Raw genomic sequence first — 22,126 nt, 5'->3', positions numbered from 1 at the left:
CAGTATGCAAGTATTGCCAACTACATTATCCAACAAGGTTGCTCCAGTACAGTGGGATTATTTAAAATATATACAAGTACATCCGATTACAATAGAGGTTGGACTATAAGATGGGCATCAGAGAGCAAAAATCAGAAATACTTTTTATTTTAATATTTTTAAATTATTGAAACAATTATTGTAAACACAAGTTAAGATGCACAAGATTGACACTTTAATAAGTTGAACATTTTATGTACAGGGTACACTCATTACACAAACATTTTATGCACAAGTCATGCCAGTTTCTGTAGACTTTATACAATTACAGACAGCCTGTAATACAATTGTGATTTCACACATTGCACCATTGTCTAGATGTGCACTTGAATGAGCAGTGGAGGTACAAGCATTGAATTTATTCAAGAAGGAAACATTGAGTAAATATTTACTGAACACAGTCATCGGTGTCTATGCTATACAGCCAGAAAAAGGTAATGTTTACATTATACATTATGAATACACTAACAACTCCGTAAGTAAAACTAAAAGAAGACCAAGTGAAAGTATGCTAAACATGTAAGAACAGCAGTTTGAAAAGCAAAGACACCGCAGGGAATTGAACCCCGTCCCAGAGAAACCAGGAGTGCCACCACCGGAGTCTTTTGCTTTTTTTTTTTTGAGAGAGGCTAAAAAGCAAAACCTGAAGGAACGTTTGTTCCCTCAGGAAAAGAAAAACCTCAACTGCTGCTCTACAGGCCTTTCCTCGATGGCTTTTCTTTACTCCTGAAACTACACAGGTTTTCCCATTCCCCCACACAATCCCATAACACTTAACAGAAGCAGATAAAATTTTAACTTTCAAGAAGGCAAGCTGGATTTCTGACCAAAGTTTAAGACAAGGCCATTCATTTCAGGCAACCACGATTGCTCCCATGTGAATATCTGAAAAGACAAAAGAACATGTTTACACACCCCCCCCAAATCCCCGAAAGCTATAACTATTTAGCAATTACCACCGTGCAATCCTCTTGATACTGGACAAGTTACATGGCCGACGCGGTATGTCGTGATTCAAACGGTGCGTTTCCTGTAACTAGACAAAAGTTGCACGTTGTCCCTTCCCAAACAAATCCCCAATGCCTTCTGGATTTTTTTTTTTTATAGTACGAAATCAATCTTAATGGCTGAAGCAAACTTATCAATTTCACCAGTGAATCCTTACAAAGTTCCCATCACCACACTGCTGTGAGCTGCAATGAAGGAGGAAAAAAGAAAAAGGAGAGATTATGGCAACCCCCCCACCCCTTACATCATTTTATTATTTTATCCAACCATCCAAATCAATACAAAAAAGGGACTGTTACTACTGAAGACAGCTGGCAGCTCCAGACTGTAGGAACATTAAGACCACACATCCATCCACTCAACGTTACAGGACGATTGTAAAATTTGTCGAGCCATGATGGTGTATCTGCAAAAACAAGAGAGAAAGTGTTTCCCCGACCCCTCCACCCCCCAGGTCACCCAAAACAACTACACTTTCAGATGAATTGCCTTAAATGAAACTCGACGTTTGTTGTGCAAAGCTGGTGTGCATGCAATTAATTTAAAGCTACATATACCCATGAAATGAACCATGTTTACTTAACTCCATTATCAGGTAGCAGCAGAGTGATGCTCAAATAGCAGCAAGACAAGCCTCAAGTTGATCAGAGAGTGACTGGATATCCCAGTGCTCCATCAAAGTTAGGGCTGTCCAAGGCAGCACACTCAAGACAAATTTTGCACCCTTAGCAAAATTAACCTGAGAAAATGGAGGGGGAAACAGAACAGAAAGACGCGCACACAGCAACACAGCACGCAGAGGATGTTGACAGGGGGCCTTCAGAGGTTTGGATTAAGCTCTCAAGCAGACAGGAGAAAGGATCACCATTCAGTGAGGATGGTCATTGACCACAAACAGCTAGGCATTCAGATGCAGTTATGAACCAAGTTGACAGACGAGTGATCTGGAACAAAGAGGCTTCAAGAGAGAGACACACGCACACTTCCACCACACTAATTGCAATACAAAACCAAAATGGAAAAGGAATTTGTCACCATAAAAGCTTAAAGAACATAATTAAGCGTACAAATGTTATTTACATTAGCCATTTTTAGAAGGATGGAAAGAAAAAAAGTAATAAAAAACACAAGACACCTGGTTTCTACGTGCTCCACATGACCCCCGTCTAGTTTGCATCAGATAACTGGAGGAATATATATTTCCTGCAGAGAGGAATAAAAAAAAGCCCCCTACCCAGCCAATACTAAAATTTTCCACACTAGTCAATACATCGCCCAATTTTAGCTGCACAGTTGCACAGCTAAACTCAGCCACTCAATTTGGAATTTGTAGTGCAATTGCACAACAGTTTTTTGCTCTACATTTGCAAAGCATTATAGATTAAAAGGAGAAAAAAAAATCCACATCTGCACAGTTGCACAGTTATGGCCCAAGTAACTTTAAAAGATTTGCCTCAGAGTTAGTCATCCTGCCTGTTGGAATTCAATGGAGCAGCTGAATCCTAGACATGCTATTTCCTGGATAGATGGCATTCTTCAAGGGCTTTATGATTCTGAAAAACCAAAAGGCAAAAAAGGAGACCCCATGCCCACCCCTCACATAGCATTCAAAATAATATTTTGAAATGCTTGCAAAGCATAATAAAAACTGGGCTGGTTCCTTTGAAAGAAGCTATGCCATAATCAAACTTGTAATAAAACCATATTAAAATGAAATTCAGTAAACCAAATGTGGACTTTGCCTTTTCACATGGGCTTCCCATAAAGCAGTTGGACTGGATTTGTGTTGACTTCCTTTCCACCTTGAAAAGAGTTGCCATCAAGCCCTGGGACCATCCCGTGCACTAACTTGCCAAGCTCAACATTCACACCTGAAAAAACACAGGAAATACCCAAGACAAGCCCCTCCCAAACACCAAAAAAAAAATTGCATACTAGGCGTTTCACAACACTATGAATTTATTACTCAAAAAACTTTTACAGAATTCAAGCAGTCACAAGAAACTGAATGATCAAGTACAATGAATGTTAAGTACATGAGCCAACATTGAGACTTTGCAAGACCAATAGAGACTGATGAATGCAAAAGCAAACCTTAATATACAAAGTGTTAAGAGTTTGATCTTCAGATCTCGAGCATGAAAGCACTTGGACAGCACACTGGGAAAAAAGGGGAGAAAACCTACAACCAACCCCACCCATTTAAACAACCCAAACAAAAAACCAAATGTACATGAAACCAAATGCAATTTTAAAATTTCCAAAAATACCGATTACTTGCCGTATGAACAGGTAAAACCCATGCTGTCTGTATTCAGCAGATTTGATCCTTTTGAGGGGAATAGCTAGCAGATGAACCACCAGTTTTGAGAGGTTGGGCCTCTAAAATCTGCAAGAGTCACAATTAAGCAGTCCCCAGTCCCAAAACCCCATGACTCAATATCCATAAATGGAACAGAGGTACACATTCAACACAATCCTGATAGTGTGCCATCTTACGATACTAGTGTATTTCTTTGATGCCTTTGGATTCCTTCCTCGGTCCCATGCCTTGGGCTAGCTGCCTGCTATGGTCCGTCACAGACTGCAGGTTCCTTCACCATACAGCATTATTCAGTTCTAACTAAGCCACTCTGAAAAGCTGCAAAGGCTAGGAAGAGATTTAAGTTAACACCCCCCACCCCCTTTCCACATCCCAAATACAAGAAATGCAAAAAAATGTAATAGAAACTAGTATTATGCATTGGCCTTTGTATCCAAGTGCAAAGTAATGGAAATTCACTCGTCCTTGCATCATTACTTACTTAAGCTTAGAACACTTGATGCATTACAGCAAAGGATGCCCTTGGTGCTATTGCTTTGAGATTGGCCTGTGAAAGAAAAAACTCAAACGCAGTTGTCCCTCCCCACTTCCCCAAAAGACGTAGGTTTTCATACCTGAATAAACGGCTATAGACTGCATTTGCAAAGTCTACATCGGAATTAAATAAGGGAATAGTTACTCCCTTTGAATCCAAGGCTTGTTTTTTTTTATCATGCATAAACTTAGAGGGCAAGTTTACCAGCAAACGATACACAATGGCCTCAGCACCGAATACACGAGGAACACGGACGTGACTGTAGTGACAGATGATGTGTAGCAGCACAGCGAAGCTGAAGAACTTCCAACTCCCAACAACCCTTCACGTAGCTTGTACCTTGGATCAGACCTATTGGATTGCAAGTGGGACAGAAAGAGAGACGCCTTTCCTCCGGGGAAGACTACATCTGTATGGTATGCGGGTGCGTCGCCGATTACAGGCACTCATCACGGCAGAAACCCAACTTGATCAACAACAGGGTGGCTCACACATTGACGGTGAATTGCACACATTCATACACCACGCCTGAAAAGAAAGAACAGAGCTTTTGCGAGCAAATGCATTCTACAAAAACCTGAGGGAGAAAATTTCACTTTAAATGTATACAGATACCTATACCCATTATACAAACCAAGCGCCCTCTTCTAATTACTAAGTTGCTATGTAGATGGCCCTGAACATCCCTCTCTCTCCCTCCCTCCGCGCTGTGTCTGCTGCCTTTGGTCTGGTCTGGTCTAGATCGGCTGTGCTCCCCCTTGTGGCCACATATGGTGCTGTCGCTACTCTGAATTGATCCCTTTTCCCCTCTGGACCACCGCCTTGCCCCGCTGCTCTTCCCAGATCGACATCTTCTCCAAACTGGCCTGATCTCTCCTGATCCTCCCCTGGCTGTCGACTGGTCCTCGCTTCTCCCTCTGATCCCGATCTCTTCTTTTTGTGGTTACAGCTAATTACAGCTAAGTCCTTATTACAAACTCAGTCCATGTTTCCAAAACGACAAAAAAAAAGTGTCGCCATCGACCAACATTTGAGTAATAAACAAATCAAAAATAAACTCAGTTCTTGAGGAAACTCAATATAATCGCCGTCGATGCGGCGTATTCAAAATCACAACAAAAAAAAATCCTTGAAAAATCCCATCGATTTGTAAAAGGCGTTTTTTTTTAAAAGTGATTACGTCACCATAAGCTAAATGGCATAAAATACCAGTTTTCACAGATACTGAAAGCGAGTAATAAAGTAAAATGAACAGACTTTAGAAATAATTACGTGAAAACGTATACAAAATAGTCGTTAGTTTCACAACATAACCAATTAGACTCGTCTTTAACGGCGGCCATTTTGTTTGCTCGACAGCTGCGCCATTTTGTAGACACCAAAAACTCTCTAGCTACGCAGTTCAACATGGAATATTTTTTTCCCCGCATTAAGTCGGTTAACAGAACGAAACAAGATAGATTTTCTTAGAAATAACAGCGTTCGACGATCTTAAAAAATATATATAAAAGCTAATAAAATCTTTTAGCTAGCGCGTTCACTAAATTAGTAGTGAACCAACACGATATCAGAAGACTTAGGTATGAACTGTACGTTTAGAACTTAATTACTCGAGCTTGATCAAATAGTCGTCATTGTCTTGATGTTCAGTCTAAATAAAACAAATTCATAAAATACCTGACTATAATACTATAATATGTATATACAATGTAAAGATGTGGAAAAAAAATAAAGAAAGAAACACTACAACTAACGAAATTCACGAAAATACAAGAACACACTGAAATTCAAATAAAACACATCAGACCACTACCGTTCCCGTCCGCAGCAAAACTAAACCTCGCAAAAAGCTCACAGCCCAAATGTGGCTGGGGGAAGCGTTCGCGCTTCCTTATATACTAACATGACTCGGCTGGTCACATGAAAAATCCTTACGCCTTTAAAAAAAAATAGTTCCACTGCGACACCGATGTGGTTATTAGTTATACAGTGCTAACACTACGTTAGAGTTTGAGAAGGTGTTTTATAAGAAATAATGTGGATTTTCCACATTTTTTTATGTGGAAAGGATATAACAAGTCTATGACTAATACCGAATGACTCGGATGACTTTCCAATTACGTCACATACGCAATGCGGATGAATATGTTCAGAAGTAAACAAACCTTGCTCGTTCCAGTTTTAACCGGTTTGTGTGACTGGATCTACTTAGCGCGTTACTGCATTGAATCAGTGCGCATGCGCAGGTCATTTAAACAAAAACAAGTTTCTGCTTTAGTTCAGAAAGTACCGGAATGTTCTAGCAAAATCCACACTGATCAAGTAATAGATTCCCCAGTGAATTCTGCCTACTTTGTTATTTAAAAACCCTGACTCATAGTAGAGTCAGTCTTAAAACATCTAGGGGTTACAAGAGCTAAAAATAAACACTTGCTATTCACGCCAGTAATGTGGACAAATGAAAAAACAATACACCATATGTTCATGTTAAGCATTAGGGTACTGTAAATAAGTAATATAATAAATATGCCTCATATACGTATGACTTTTTTTGCCACGTCATTTTTTGTCACGTACAACACGTGTATCCCTATTTCAGGATGCCGAGGGGGTGGGTGTAGCATACAATTGATTCGGTTCCAGAGATAGGGAGTTGTCTCTGGTTTTCTTTCAAATGAATATGAATCAATTGAATCGATTCAAAGAGTCGTTTTCGTACATAATTTCTGCTTTCTGATTTTAAACGACATAACAGCCAAATGAGAACTGAATTTCTCTTGACTCAGAAGGCTGTGTGTTTTCTTATCATTTTATATATTAAACAATAATGTTTCAATAAAGTCTGACTAGAAGAAATAAGAACCAAACAGGAAATGTTTAAACAAAAAATGTATCAAAATAAAGCATTAGACAGAACTAAGAAAGGTAGAACTATTTTAAAAAATAAATGAAGAGTCTCAGTCTATCGTATATATACAGTATAGGCCCTGGAATCGACAAACAGGATAGAATCATGAATCAACACCTTCTGACCAAATAGAATCACGAATCACAATCTTCTGACCAAATAGAATCACGAATCACAACCTTCTGACCAAATAGAATCATGAATCACAACCTTCTGACCAAATAGGATTGAATTGTCGATTGTATTGAATTGAATGTCATCTTTTAAACAGCTCAAACCAAATTCCTTGTGTGTGTCAACACGTTTGGCCAATAAACCTGATTCTGATTCTGATTCAAAGCTTGACATAAGATAATAGACTCATTTTAAGGTCGATCAGAATCTTTAGGGTCACAAAGTACAGAATGCAATCAATGATTTCTTGTGGGTTTTTTTTTTTAATCATCACTGTCTACATTAGTTAACCATGCCATGGTAGCAGACCTGAGATTACATTTACTCACCACAAATCCATAAAATTGTGAAACAGTGGAGAATGTGACTTGGGCCTTAACCATTTACATTTACATTTACAGCATTTGGCAGACGGCCTTATCCAGAGCGACGTACATAAGTGCTTAAATATCTAACACTGAATACATTAATGCTGGTTCACTAGGTTACACTTAAGATACCATCAGTTTAAAACATTTGTTCAAAGTTACAATGAAAAAGTGTCAAAGGTTTTTTTTTTTTTTTTTAAATGCAAAGGATAAGGAAAGAAGTGCTAGTTGAAGTGCTTCAAGGTAACCAGCATTACCATAACCAGTTTGCTGGTTAACCAGCATTTTGAAACAAGTGGTCTAACATGATCTGAACAATTTAATCACAGTGTATTTTTCTTCCTCTCACATTTAAGGCCATGGTACTGTATATATAGTCCAAACTAAATGTATAGTATAGTGTTAATTACTGTATGTCTGTACTCTTGAATCACAAACAGCTGGAACCAAATTCCTTGTGTGAGTCAACACATTTGGCCAATAAACCTGATTCTGATTCTAATTCTGATGTGCCAGAAAGTTCCATGCACATTTAACATGACTTAATCACTTCACCCACGAGGGGGCACAAAAAGTATGGTCCTGAATGAAAATTATCCTATCAATGTTACAGTGACAAGATTGTATTTTTTTTGTCACATTTTGTTATTAAGCACTCAGGTTTGATAGATGGGCCGATTCTTTTTGAAAGTAGGTCTCAGTCCATTGACCTTAACATGGACATTTTAATCTGTAATGTAGCAGCTTAATATAGGCTAAAAACTGCAATAATGTCTGGCAGCACAGTTTGCTCATCAACATTTAAATCACTCAGTGTGATAATCCCGTCTGGAGGTAAATTACTGGCTGTTTGCACATCTTCTAAGGTATAAAATGGGATTTGCCTGCAACATGCATAAGAATGTATTTTGTCTGAAAGTAAATGACAGTAGTGTTTAGTTTCAATGTCTATTTAATGGTCTTGCTTTGATGGTGCAAGATTAAATGGTCCACACTGGGATAGAGAAAATCTGTGTGGTATCTGTGGCACTGAGGACTGCTTTTAATAAAACTACTGTTTTGAACAAAATTCCTTATCCTCATCACAATGTGTATTTGTGTACTGTTAGCACAACAGAAACAACTGAAGACATTTTACTCGAACAATATCTTTGAAACATATCTACACAAATAAAACACCAAATTCTCCCATTGTTCAGTAGGAAACTGAATCACACGGAGCTGTATAAGTCATTTTGATTATTTTAAACCCCTGTTGAGAGAAATAGATAGATAGAAAAAGAGAGAATGCATTTTGTTGTCTGGTGTTTAACACATTTACACCATTATAAAACATTATATATATATTGCCTGATCAAACCCAATCAATATTGTTCCTGCTGTTGTCAGCCTACAAAGTCAAAGTAATTAAGCTCAGTCTAGCATAAGGTCATCATAGATTCACAGCAACTGGGTGCTAGCTTAGTTAGTCGACATAGAGATTCAGCTTGAAAACAACTGTTTAAGATGCATTAGAAAATACTACAATAAGACTTTGTAGCTTAAAAAAATTAATGTAGACTGTTTACATAGTTAAACATACAGTACATAGGTGACAACAGTACAAAACAGAACAGTGGTTGAACTGGTATATCTGCTGTAATGAAGAGACAACTGGGAAAGCATTTTATTCCTAATGTTACAACCCGTGAAATTGTGTCAAAATCATCAAAAGATGAACTTAAACTTCCGAAACATCAACATCTTTTGTCTCATCAGGATCTATCACATCACCATCTCAACCAGCACAACTCCAGATGTTCATCTGGGTATGTACATTATCTTTTCTTCAAAAAAAACCCAAAAAAACAACAACAACCCTGTGGTGTGAATCCTGGAACATTTCAGTCTTATACATGTAATTGTTGAATTCCTCTTTGAAAGGTAATTTTTGTCCCAATTATTTCCACAGGAACAGCAATGTCTTCCATCAATATGGTTCCCAAAATCAGCCAGATCATCATCAAAACGTTGAGGGCACCGCATGCCACAAGGGTGTCCTCACAGAGGGGACCATCTCCTCATCTTCTTCCTCTTCCACTGCATCTTTGTTTTCAGAGTCCAGTTTGGACAGTGAGTGGCATTTCCTGCTAAACAAACCCCAGCATTCTGTGTCCTGTTCCAACCTTCCAGAAGCAAGGATATTTCAAGATGAGGCATCTGGGAACATAGACTTTGATCTATGTGACTTAGCACTGAATATTCACCACAAACAACAGAAACAACAGCATTTTGGTCATTCTGGACTGCAACAACAGGTTTCAGAGCGAAGACTGAGAAAATCACCACTGTTCAGATGCCAGAGCAAAATTGAAGACGGGCTTCTGCAGAGTGTAAACCAAGAACACAGTACTAAGGCATATGGGAGACCCCATCCATTGGACCTCAACCATCTTTACAAGACCACCAGCCTGGGACAAAACCTTGCTGTTAAGGATAAGGCTGCTGCAACAGTAAATATGGCAAGACCTAAAAGGGCTGTCTCATCTATTCAGCTGCCAAGCAAAGGTATTCTTAAAAACAAAGATGAAGGGCAGAAGCACGGAAATGTCCGGAAAGCCAAGTCTATGGAAGCACTGTCCACTAAGAGACAAAGTACTAATCCTCATATGCAGAGTTCTGTCGATACACTGAGGGATAACTTTGTAAGAGGGAAGACCGAGTTCTCTGCCTTTCTGGATGAGATTACCAGGCAGGTTATCAGCCCTTCAAGACTCAGCTCTTTCAGGAGCAGGAGCAGCCATACGCCGACATCTCATTTGCCTCAGGAAGACTGTACACAGCCTGCTAAAACCAACCAGGAAAGAGAAGATTTACAGAAAACATTCAAACAGCACAATGTCCATTCTGTGCAATCCAACAATGAAAAAGGAAGAATTGGTTATAATAAACATGGTCAGAAACAACAAACTGGTAGTTCTTTGGGTCTGCCACACCAGCATCAGTGCCAAAAGCACCAAGGAAAATACAGCCAGCTCCTCAGTGAAGGTACCAGCACCAGTTCTGAGTCCATCCTGCAGGAGAAGCAGTATCAAGCTAAAGGCAAATGGGGTTATAATGATGGTTATGGCATATGTAGAGAGCTTAATATTAAGCAAAATGTCTCATCTCTGCCTGCTGCACTGGGCATGCAGTTCACAAAAAAATCTCCCACAATGACTTCCCCTAACCTGGAGAATATTAGCAAGCGCAAATACATGGGTTACAGAAGACACACCAAACAATTGCACAGGGTGAGTCTGAAAAATAAAATATGGTATATATTATATTTTACCATATATGAGTAATAATTAAATAAAAAAAATACTTTTTTATGTAAGATAAATATTAAGAAATCTGGGTTACACTGATCAGTTACATGTTTTTGTCTGTCTTTTTAATGTATGATATTTTAATATAGATATAAACATACGTATGTTACTCTTAGCATCTGAAATAATCTCAACCCTACTTCTAGTATACTCTTCTATATCCTTGTTTTTCTGATTTTAACACATTTATAAAAATGACATGATATTTTTTAAAAGCTTGAGATATTTGAGATTTAAAAAAAAAACCATGCAAGCCTTAATGTAATATTATAATATTATTTACAGTTTTCTAGTATTTATTTGGCAGTTTGCAGTTCATTTCAACACACAAAAGAGCGAAATATGTTTGTTCATTAGCCCAGGTTCAGTGAATCTGGGTGAATCAATGATCCATCCAGAAGCACATGACTTTGAAAATCAATTTTTTGTTTATCATCTTTCACCCCTCATGCCTCTGTCCTTCACGCCCAGGATTCAGTGAGTAGTATGAACAGAGTCGAGTGAGTGTTTTTCCCCATCTGCTCTATTACTTCCCACTATTGATTTTCATTATTCTGATATCTGTTGTGCATTGTGTGTTCTATAATCTGCGAGCCAGCTAGCTGCAAAATTAATCAATCTTCTTTTGCCAATGTTAATCGGCAGCAGTTTTGTAACACAGACATGTTTACTGTTCTGTCATACAAGATGACAAATCTCAAGTATCTTGGAATTAAGAAGAATCTGGTGTGTGTTATTTTGACCCTAACAAAAATCCCATAATGCCTTGCAGCTTGCCAGAGCACTACAACAAGGACCTACATGAGAATTTGCTGCAGATGGTGTCATGCATTCAAAACATGGAGGCAGAGCTACAATGTACCAAGACAGAATTAAGCAGGATTAAAGAGAAATGCAAAAAGTGAGAAAATGTTGTAATTGTATTTTAATATTACCCACAGCATTCAGAATAAAGACAACAGCAGTATTAAAAATACATGCATACAGGCAATGTTAAACAGGCAATGTTAAAAATTAAAAGATTTTCAAAGGAGTCAAAAAAAAAACAACAACAAAAAAAAACCTGCCAGATTTAATTACTCAAAACCTGTGATATAAGAACGATAGTACAAACAATAATTTGTACAGTTGTGGAGTTGTATAATAAACTATTTATGCATTTTCTATAAAAATGAATAATTCTAAGAAAATATTTAATTCTAATTTAATTGTAATCAAATTACACTATACATACAATTTACCTCTAAGTTTGCATACCTGCAGGGAAATATTATCTCTGTTATATTGTTTGTTGTTCTACAAAATAATTTCACAAAGAAAAAAAGATGTTCAGACCACACTGACCACAGAGACAACAAATATACTGTAAAACGTAAAGAAAAAAAATCAAACGAAAGACCAGACTTGACAGTAGCAGAGTTGAAGAACAATGAATTCAGGAAGAACAATGGCAAAAACCTGTTCATAGGATGTATAAGAAAAAAGTTCTTGGAAAAATTATATGAAGGCATGGACAATTATATGAAGGCTTGGGATTTGATCAAGACATGGAATTACCAATTGTTATAGAAAGTTTATATCAAATTGAGAATGGGACACAAACATTTAAGCTGCTATTAACTTGATTTTAAACATGATTAATCAGTGATAAGATAACTTTTATTAAGTCTTTAATTATTATCACATAATTAGCTTGGATTTGAAAAAATATTATTTGACTGGTGAACCAAAATAACATTGTCCAATGCAATGTCCAATTGATACACTGCAAAAATATTAGCAAAAGTAATTTTTTTTTTTATATGGAAAAATGTATCAGATAATGTGGTGATATATTAAATATAATATAACAAAGCATTAATAAATATAATATTATTTCAAGTTTTTTTTATTTCAAATATTATTATAAGATATATTTAACAAGCTAAGATCAATAGAAAATGGATATCTTCACTTTCTACGTTCATTTGTTTCAGTGTACAGGAAGTACATGCTTGGTTTAACCCTGATATTATTTATAAACTCTTGTTCCCTCACAGGCTTCAGGACAGCTACATAAGCTGTCAGCAGGCAAACAGTGTCCTTGAGAAAAAACTCCATTCTGTGGTGAGACACACTCACACACACACACACACACACACACACACACACACACACACACACACACACACACACACACACACACACACACACACACACAAATGTCTGTAGTAAATATGAATGTATTCTGTAATATAGCCAGTCGAAAAATACTACACTATAATATTACTACTACTACTACTACTACTACTACTACTACTACTACTACTATCCCTACCAGTACTAACAATAACACAACTTTTAACATAAGTGTTTAGCGGTGGAAAATTGTATATGAAGAACTTAATGAAACTAAATCAACTTTGGGATGGTATGCCCACTCCACATTGCAATGGGCCACATCACAACAGCTCTGTCATGTGGCAACGCATGCTATGCAAGCAAGGAATATACACGGATGAAATACATACTTATGCTTATTTGTGTTTCTAGGTGGACAGCATGAACTCAGAGCAGAAGGATTATTTTTACAGGATTTCAGAGCTGACCAAACAACCGGATACAGCAAAAAATACAGTTGTTTCACTGGAATCCATTAATGTGAGCACAAATATGTGATAAAATTTTAATTAGCTAGTCTATTGATTCCTGTATAGATTGTGATAAAACCTGAGTAATAACATTATTGTTCTTTACCACTGGTTATTATTGATTTAAACATTCTCTTCTCGTCCACTTTCAGATTCCGTCCTTGATTAAAGAGCTTTCGGACAAGCATTTTGACTCTGAAGATATTGTGAATAGCTTCTTATTATTATCACATAGTCAATTGGACACAGACAAATCAGATAAAACCATAGGACTCAGGGACAACCAATCATCTACAAGGAAAAGGGATGATAGGGTATCTGATTGGTTACCCCCTGGGCAAGGAGATTCAGCTGACAGGCAGGAGCATGTGGCAGCATTTTTGCCATGGGCAGAAAGTCAAGATCCCTGGGTTGGATTAGAGAAGACAGATGCAAGTGACCTCTTACTTCCTAAGTCAGGGCATTCCAGTGTTCACTCTATTGCTGAAGATATGAACTCTGCCATCTACAGGAACATACCAGATGCAAAGGCAAATATCCCCAGGGGCCCAATGCAATCTTTAGGCTTAGAGGCAGAAATAAACTCAGTCAGCATGCTGGCCCATAGTTCTGTGTAATCAATACAGCCTGGAGAATTAGGACAGGTTTTCAGTTCACTCTTCGTTAAATACTCTCTCTCTCTCTCTCTCTCTCTCTCTCTCTCTCTCTCTATATATATATATATATATATATATATATATATATATATATATATATATATATATATATATACAGCTAAATCCAGTTGTGTGAAAAAGTGGTTGCCCCTTCCTGATTTTTATTTTTTTTGCATGTTTGTCACACTTTAATGTTTCAGATCAACAAACACATTTAAATATTAGTCAATGATAACAGGTTAACACAACATGCAGTTTTTAAATGAAGGTTTTTATTATTAAGGGAAAACAAAATTCTAACCAACATGGCCCTGTGTGAAAAAAGCCCCCTAAACTTAACTAGTTTGGCCGCCCTTAGCATTTGAGATAGCTTGTGATGAGTCTGTTACAGCTCTGTGGAGGAATTGTGGTCCACTCATCTTTGCAGAATTGTTGTAATCAAGCCACTTTGGAGGGTTTTCGAGCATGAACCGCCTTTATAAGGTCATGCCGCAGCAAAACAGCCCCAGATCATCACACTACCACTACCATATTTTACTGTTGGTATGATGTTCTTTTTCTGAAATTTATAAGGAAAATTCATTTACCAGTCAAAGGAAAGGCAGTTACAGAGAGATCGAGAGCACAGAGACTGGACCAGAGGGCCTACAGAGGGGCTTTACACTGCATATATATATACTTAATATATGTTGGCCAATTTACTGAGCCTGTTCTGGGTTAGGAATATACTGAAAACATTAAGATAAGGATTTTGTGTGCTTGTATTTTTAATCCCATATAACACTATTAATGTTCTTCATCTGGCAGGATTGGTTTTCTGGATAATGATTGACTTAAAAATGGTCTAAAAATGATTTTCTATACTGAATCATAATAATTAAACAAAAAAATTTAAACAATACAGAAATTATCGTTAATATATTTTCTAGAAGATATTAACGATAAACTCTGAAATGTTTTTTTTGTGTGTGTTTAGTGTTTATTTTTCTTTCATTGCTTATTGCATGCCCAGTTGCTTTCCTTTTTATTTTAAATAAAAAAGATAAATTATTTACTTAATTATTACTTACTCACATATAAATAATGCGCAAAAGTAACACAAATAAAATAATTGTAGTGTAAAGTTATATAGTTGCAGCATAATAGTATATTTTATTATATTTTATTATTTCACTAATTAGTATAAATACTATTAAATATTGAAACATTGTGTTCTCATATTTTTGGCATATTATTTTACCTTATAACCAGAGGTACTCAATGATTGTTTAGAGGTCTTTGAAGCATAGTTAGAGTGGAAATCTCAGGATTAAAGAAGCTTGATTGCTTTAATAAATAGGTATTTACAGTTAAAGGGGTAACTGGCTACAAAATGTCCTAAAAAACCTTGAACTAGAGCCAACATTTATTTATTTTCCCTACTTTCCCTACATGGTTGGTTCATTGGGAGACCATTAGAAGCTCTTTAAGGCTGAGATTTGTTAAGGCTAAAATCTCTGAGGAGCCCCTTTTATTTAATGTATGCTAATAATAATAATAATAATAATAATAATAATAATAATAATAATAATAATAATAATAATAATAATGATAAATAAATAATAATAAATAAGCTGACTAAATAAATAAATGTGTCTCTACAATGTGTCTCTCACCTGTAGTTATTCATATGTAATAGAATTCAGCTTCTCTTGTATTTTCATTCAATGGGACAAAAGCAATAAATTTATCTACAAAAACATTAAAGATTATTTTTGTCTTTCTTATACGCTGACAACTTTGTTACAACGTTCTCTCTCATTGTTCCATTCTCATCAATCCTGCCTTGCGTGAGTATTCCTCTGATCCAAAATGCACCTCGTTTATCTCTCCCTCCTTCTCTCTGGCTTTGCAGATCAAGGGCAGGTTTATTTAGAGGACAATGGTCTGAATTGCTGTTGGCTATTCTAATTGGTCAGTTTAATAGGATCAGCTCTGTGCAGAAGAGATTATGACACCCGAGGCATAATACTTCATATCATATTCCTGAGTCCTCATCAAAATGGCTGCAGAACTGTAGAAAGTGCTGTTTTCAGCCCTAAGTGAAGGACACTAAACAATCTTTAAAGGTAATCCAAAATCTTATGCATATACTAAAAGAAACAAAGTAGCTCTGCAGTGCTTCTGATTGATTTTTAATGATTTTTTTTTTTTACAGCAAAGCTTGGATTAATGGATTAAAGAACATTTAAATACGTAGCAAGAATGGAGTAATTGCCTTGAATTGGACCTATTATATTACATTTTTTTTACTTTAATAGATTTAAGGATTACATTTGAATCAGACACTGTGGCAGATATTTATTTTTCAAAGTCCTAAATTGTTAATCTGAGCTTTCCCCTCATCCTCCATGGTCTAGCCTCAATATTTGTAATTTAGTTAAAATGATTAATGATTATATGTAATATGCCAAATGCCATGAATGTAATTATTTGCATAGATTTTTTTCAATATTGACTTAGCAATTATTTGTCTATCATCCTTCAATTCATCCCTATTTTCCTCCTCTCTTTATTCTTTCTAGTATGTCACTCCTCAAGATGAAATTTCCCTTCCAGAAGAGGGTACGTTTGGCCCAGGGTCTTTGGCTGCTGTCATGGGTTGCTATGGTCTCTGGTGCCATCACCTTTGCCATGGGAGTCTTCCTCAAAACTGAACTTTTCCGAAGGGATGAGGTACTAAGCCTTTATTAACCTATTTCTAATGGCAATACGCAGTAAAACACCCAAGTGGCAACTGAGCTGTTTTGTATTTATTGTAGTTGTTATGTTGAGATTAAAATTTTTTTTTATTTATTTTATAGACTATTTGTTTTACTGGTCAAATGCATCCTAGGGCATGACAAGTTACTTAATGTTTTAATAGGTTAATAATTTATTGTGTTCTGATAAAAGGTTTGCATTTAAAATGTATACATTTTAAATGTTAAATGAGTCCGGAATATATTACCTACATATAAATGTACTTTTAAGACATCAGTATTCTCTTATGTGCCTCTATAAGCCGTTCGCAGCTGCATGTAGGATAAAATTCTTAAGTCACAGGGCTCATAGATAAGACTGTTCAAGGATACATGGCAAGTTCAGATCATCCACTTATTGCGTATTGCTCACTTATTGCATTTTTGAAGCAGAGTGCCGGCAGGGTGATCTTGGGTATTTGACAATTTGCATATCCATAACCTTGATATTTATTCTAAGAATAGTTGGACCTTGCTCATGATAAAGGAATAAGGAACAACAAAACCACTGTCACAAATTACCTCACGAAAATCATTTACGTTGGTAACCATGTTATTGAGCTAGCCCTTCTCATTCCTTGATTTGGCCTTGCTTAGTAAAACCTGCTCCTACCTACACCTACACATTTCAATACCCCACTACTGCTACTAAATACCTTTCTATATGTTTACAATTGTTGCACAATGTACTTTATAATACATTATGCACACTGGCCAGTGCTATTTTGTGCACTTTGTGTATTTTGTCTTGTAGTGTTTTCTATTGTCTGTCTACACTGTCCTTGTCTCACACTGTTGCACTAGGCTGCACATGTTGCACTTTATCTTTCTAAGTCCTTAACTCCGTGTTGTTTTTGTCTTGTTGTTTGTAGCTTTATGTCATTTTTGTTGCACCATGGTCCTGGAGAAATGTTATTTTATTTCACTGTGTACTGTGTCAGCTATATATTATTGAAATGACAACAAAAGCTTCTTGACTCCTAACAATATTTCTTGGATGATGTATTTATAGTGGTAAACTTTTATGCATAACATTATTATTCTCATTGTCCCTTAAATTCTGATGTTTGTCTTAAAATTCATCTTGAGATACAAGATCGAAGGTCTAATCAATTGTTAAATGCACTGCATTATTTAAAGGTTTCCAAGTCTGAATCTATTTTATCTAACTTTTCATTCTCCCCTTACTTCCTAGGTGATGCATAACAATGACATCCATATTGTGCCCAACCTGCTTATAGTGGTGGGGCTGATGTCTGTGGGCATCAACATCTGTGCTGGTAAAGTGTGTCAGGACTCTCTGGATGCCTCTCGGTTTCCACGCTGGAAAAACATCCTCACTCCTTTCTTCTGCCTTTCTCTCTTCTTTACTTCTCTCCTGCTGGTTGCTATGACACTGAGCTATGCCCTGCAGCCCAGCCTGGAGGAGTCTCTTAAAGTGGGATTGAAGAATGGCATCCGTTTCTATAAGGTGAAAGAATATTCTTACACATGAATAAAGTTTTCCTATGACTTTTCTACTTATAGTAAAATCACACTTACATAAACCACCACTCATTCATAGTATTGGTTGAATGATAGTAATAATCATTGTATCACATTATGTGCTCACATGTTCTATAGGTGAAAATGTGTTGTTAGTATGTGTATTACTGTATATGTATTCTAAAAAAAAAAGTATAATGGCAATTTCTGTGTGGTGTGATATATGAGAGGCCTGCTAATAATAAGGAAGTAAATTGAGCTTGTTTCTATTTAAACATAATCAATGACCAATATAATCTAAATCCAAAATAACAAACTTATTATAAGCAATCAGTAAGAGGGATTGTTACACATTAGTTTTCTGTACTGATGAACAATTAGACATTCTCCATTAACTGTGTGCTTTAGTTCAAGAATAGGCTTAAAGTTTCATGCTCATTGTGCACAAGGTAAGTGTAAAATTGTACTCCATCACTCAGGACACAGACACTCCAGGCCGGTGCTTCCAGAAGGAGACCATTGACCGTCTGCAGATAGAGTTCCAGTGCTGTGGGAACACTAATTACAGGGACTGGTTTGAAGTACAGTGGGTCAACAACCGCTACCTGGATTTCACTTCAAAAGAAGTGAAAGAGTGAGTAAAAAGCAGAGAGAGAGAGAGAGAGAAAAAAACAGACCTTTATCCTTCCGCTTAGCACATTTTAAGGAATAAGGATTGAGGTGTGAAAATGAAATTAACACCATGTGGTGTGAATTTGCTTCCTGTATTTCTTGCAAACACTGTTGATAGTCCCAGATCCTTGCTTTTAATTTAATGAATGTGTGGAAACTGCGGATTACATGTCTCCACACGTGTGCATTGAACAATTCAAATCAATCACGTGTATCCAGAGCCTTATGTGTGATCCAGGCAAATGACCTTGACCACACACTGACTCAAGAAAATCTGCTTTAATTTTTAGTAATGCAAGAGAGTTATTTCAAATTTCCACATATTCAATTAAATTTTATAAAAATATAGAAGAAAATTGCAAAAAGAGATCATGCTCATATCTGACCAAACTCTGTTTTGTGTTTCCTGTGGTGCCTGGTCTCTTGTCTAGCCGTGTAAAGAGTAACGTGGATGGTCGTTTCCTAGTAGATGGTGTCCCTTTCAGCTGCTGTAATCCAGCTTCCCCCAGACCATGCATCCAGTACCAGCTCCTAGACAACACAGCTCATTACAACTATGAGTATCAAAGTGAGGAACTGAATCTCTATAACCGTGGCTGCCGTCAGGCTCTGGTTAACTACTACATGGGTCTGATGAACTCGATTGGGCCTGGAGTACTGTGTGTATTTTTAATTCAGGTACAGTTGAGGAAAATTACGTTAAAAGTAATACTTAATTATTTGTAAACTGAGTCACTGTTCACCACATCCATGCATGATCAGTTCACAATTGAGGCACTTCCATTTTGCTGTTCTGTTTATGAGCTACAGTTACTGTGTAAATGAATCAAATGAAAGTTTTATACAAAAAGCTGTTGGCTCATGTACAGGTTTACTTTGCAGTACAAAGAACTGCAATAACAAGTCCATTATAACAGAAATAAGCATGAACATTTCTTATTAAACACATAGTAGTATTAAACGCAATAGTACTGCCAGAGGTATTATTAAAACACGTTGTATTTATTTATATATTCCTAACACGAATGTTCGCATAAATCCAATACATACATGGCTTTAATTCATTTTTTTGTGATCAAGACACCTTAAACTATACTGCCAGCTAAACCAAAGGCAAACAAAATGAGAAAAACATGCCAGATATGCTGATATGTGACTTATATAGTTTTTATATATATATATATATATATATATATATATATATATATATATATATATATATATATATATATATATATATATATATACCTGAAAACCACATATTTAATATTCAGCTGAATGTTTACACCTTCGCTTCAGAAACATGAAACCAACACAATATACAGTATGCTACGAGTTAAGCTTCTAGATTTGGTTGTTTTTCTTCACTATCAGTGTTGAAAATGTTGTTTTTGCCTCTGAAAACGTTTCACTTTTTCTGTCTTGCTGAAGAATAAAAATAATGTGTTTTGCGTAGGTATTTTCAGTTTTTAATTTGACATAAGCCTTTGGGTAACTGTGTTATTTTATAGTCAGTCTAGAATAAAATCAGTTGTGTATTTAATATTCTTGACCATGTTAAGCATTTTTTAAGTTCCCAGCTGAGTCTGGTAGAAATATAGCCATCCAAAAAAATAAATCTGCTTTGATAAGCTATGATTTACTGTTTTTTCAGATATTTATTTTTCAGTCTGTGTTTGTAGCTGTTTCGAGTCCAAATCGTAGAAATTAACTAGATCATGCCAATGAGGATGTAATATTTAGAGTCTGCTGATGCAGGTAACTGTTGATCTAAATTCAATTGCTAGTTTGTAAGGTTTAATCCATTTTACAAAGATAACACAATTTTGTTTTCATCAGAAGTTCTGTTTTGTAGCTAGATAAATTTATAATTTTTCTGTTTTCATTTTGATAAAAACTGTCACATCGATTTTGTAATAATACATCCAGTAAATATATATCATGTATCAAATATATAATATGTATCATTTAAAAATCAAGTTAAATACCTTTTCAGAATGTACATATACCCAATTGGGTGCCTACCCTTATTTCTGTTGTAGATGACCGTGTTGACTGGACTGCGCTACCTTCAGACCTCCATGGCAGCTGTGGAAGGACAGGAGAATGTGGAGATCGAGACCGAAGGCTACATCCTGGAGAAAGGCATGAAGGAGACAGCCAACGAGTTCAAGGAGAAGGTGATGAAGTTGTTTCAGCAAGGTCAGGTGGAAGCTGCCGCTCCAGCAGCTGAACCAGAGGCAACAGCGTCAGCAGAGAAATCAGACACGGCCTCCAGCTAAAGGAAGCGATTTAGACCATTAGCAACTTTAAACCCTGACAATATTCTTCTGTTCTTCTTTTAAATTTACAGTTACTTTGTGGAACGTCAAGGGAACCACAATGCATGCTGTTTGTAGGCCATCATTTCTGCTTTATGCATGTAAAGATATATCAGTATAGAAAAATGCATGAGCCAAATAAAGATATGAGTGTGTATCTGATTTGTGCTGCTATTTGGTTGCTTTTTTTAATGAATTCTCTTAGTGATTGTCTCCTGTTTTTATATATATATATATATATAAAAGAGAGAGAGAGAGAGGGAGGATTGTAGAACAGTAGGGCTGATAATGAGGCAACTGTACATTATATCTACATCTCTACAGCATCTATGTTGGATTTAGTCCATGCTTAATCTGTACCTAAATCAATGTTTGCAGTCTCCACTAATTCTACAGAAGCATTCTCATGAACTGACAGGAACTGAAAAGTAGTGTGAAAAAGAGCCCTTGCTCTGTTTAGGATCTCCTTTTAATTCTAACACCACTAACTGTGGCAGGGGAAACTCTGAACTGACAGCCAATCACAAGGCACAAACGCTCATATCCATTCACACACAACAGACAAGAGATTCCAGTCAGCCTACAGATGCATGTCTCTGAACTGGGGTAGGAAACTGGAGAAAATTGGTGGCTCATGCTGGTAAGGCTGTGGGGTTGTTGATCGGGGGATTGGGGTTCAAGCCCCAGCACTGCCAAGCTGCCACTGTTTGTCTCTTAATCAAGGCCCTTCACACTCCAAGGGCGTTGTATCATGGCTGACCCTGTGCTCTGACCCAAATATGACCCAAATGATACGTGAAGAAATAATTTCACTGTACGCTTATGTAAAAAATAAAGGCTGCTTCTTTCAAATATGAGTCAGAAATTGAACGATCAA

At 36.6% G+C, this 22,126-nt stretch overlaps 2 protein-coding genes and 1 long non-coding RNA gene across 4 annotated transcripts; 2 read left to right on the top strand and 1 right to left on the bottom strand.

Moving 5' to 3' along the window:
* The first annotated feature begins 7,931 nt into the window (after positions 1–7,931).
* On the top strand, positions 7,932–14,039 carry si:ch211-276i12.4. Of its 2 annotated transcripts, XM_027135374.2 has the most exons (8): positions 7,932–8,221; positions 9,114–9,163; positions 9,307–10,627; positions 11,177–11,205; positions 11,478–11,606; positions 12,745–12,811; positions 13,238–13,345; positions 13,488–14,039. In XM_027135374.2, the coding sequence occupies exons 1-8, from the start codon at positions 8,126–8,128 to the stop codon at positions 13,950–13,952; spliced, it is 2,265 nt and encodes a 754-aa protein (XP_026991175.2). In that variant the 5' UTR covers positions 7,932–8,125; the 3' UTR covers positions 13,953–14,039. The 2 variants fall into 2 exon arrangements, with proteins under 2 accessions (XP_026991175.2, XP_047658327.1); XM_047802371.1 differs by lacking the exon at positions 7,932–8,221 and having other exon boundaries at positions 8,795–9,163.
* Positions 11,623–21,088, bottom strand: LOC125139202. The gene is made up of 3 exons (XR_007138295.1): positions 20,954–21,088; positions 18,003–19,459; positions 11,623–12,806 (listed from the first exon to the last, which is right to left on the bottom strand). It is a non-coding gene; the product is annotated as an uncharacterized LOC125139202 (long non-coding RNA).
* rom1b (retinal outer segment membrane protein 1b) lies at positions 15,764–21,414 on the top strand. The gene is made up of 6 exons (XM_027135577.2): positions 15,764–16,099; positions 16,556–16,706; positions 17,967–18,242; positions 18,736–18,890; positions 19,360–19,606; positions 20,971–21,414. The coding sequence occupies exons 2-6, from the start codon at positions 16,557–16,559 to the stop codon at positions 21,208–21,210; spliced, it is 1,068 nt and encodes a 355-aa protein (XP_026991378.1). The 5' UTR covers positions 15,764–16,099; position 16,556; the 3' UTR covers positions 21,211–21,414.
* The last annotated feature ends 712 nt before the right edge of the window (positions 21,415–22,126 follow it).

This window comes from Tachysurus fulvidraco, chromosome 17 (genome assembly GCF_022655615.1).
Source record: "Tachysurus fulvidraco isolate hzauxx_2018 chromosome 17, HZAU_PFXX_2.0, whole genome shotgun sequence".
NCBI classification, from domain to species: Eukaryota; Metazoa; Chordata; class Actinopteri; order Siluriformes; family Bagridae; genus Tachysurus; species Tachysurus fulvidraco.
This window is presented reverse-complemented; position numbering and strand designations above follow the sequence as displayed.

Coding starts and splice junctions, on each gene's coding strand:
- si:ch211-276i12.4 (XM_047802371.1), top strand. CDS start 8,997: ATGAAGAGACAACTGGGAAAGCATTTTATTCCTAATGTTACAACCCGT. Junction 9,164..9,306: donor AACTCCAGATGTTCATCTGG/GTATGTACATTA, acceptor TTATTTCCACAG/GAACAGCAATGTCTTCCATC. Junction 10,628..11,176: donor ACACCAAACAATTGCACAGG/GTGAGTCTGAAA, acceptor CTTCACGCCCAG/GATTCAGTGAGTAGTATGAA.
- rom1b (XM_027135577.2), top strand. CDS start 16,557: ATGTCACTCCTCAAGATGAAATTTCCCTTCCAGAAGAGGGTACGTTTG. Junction 16,707..17,966: donor AACTTTTCCGAAGGGATGAG/GTACTAAGCCTT, acceptor CTTACTTCCTAG/GTGATGCATAACAATGACAT. Junction 18,243..18,735: donor ATGGCATCCGTTTCTATAAG/GTGAAAGAATAT, acceptor TCCATCACTCAG/GACACAGACACTCCAGGCCG.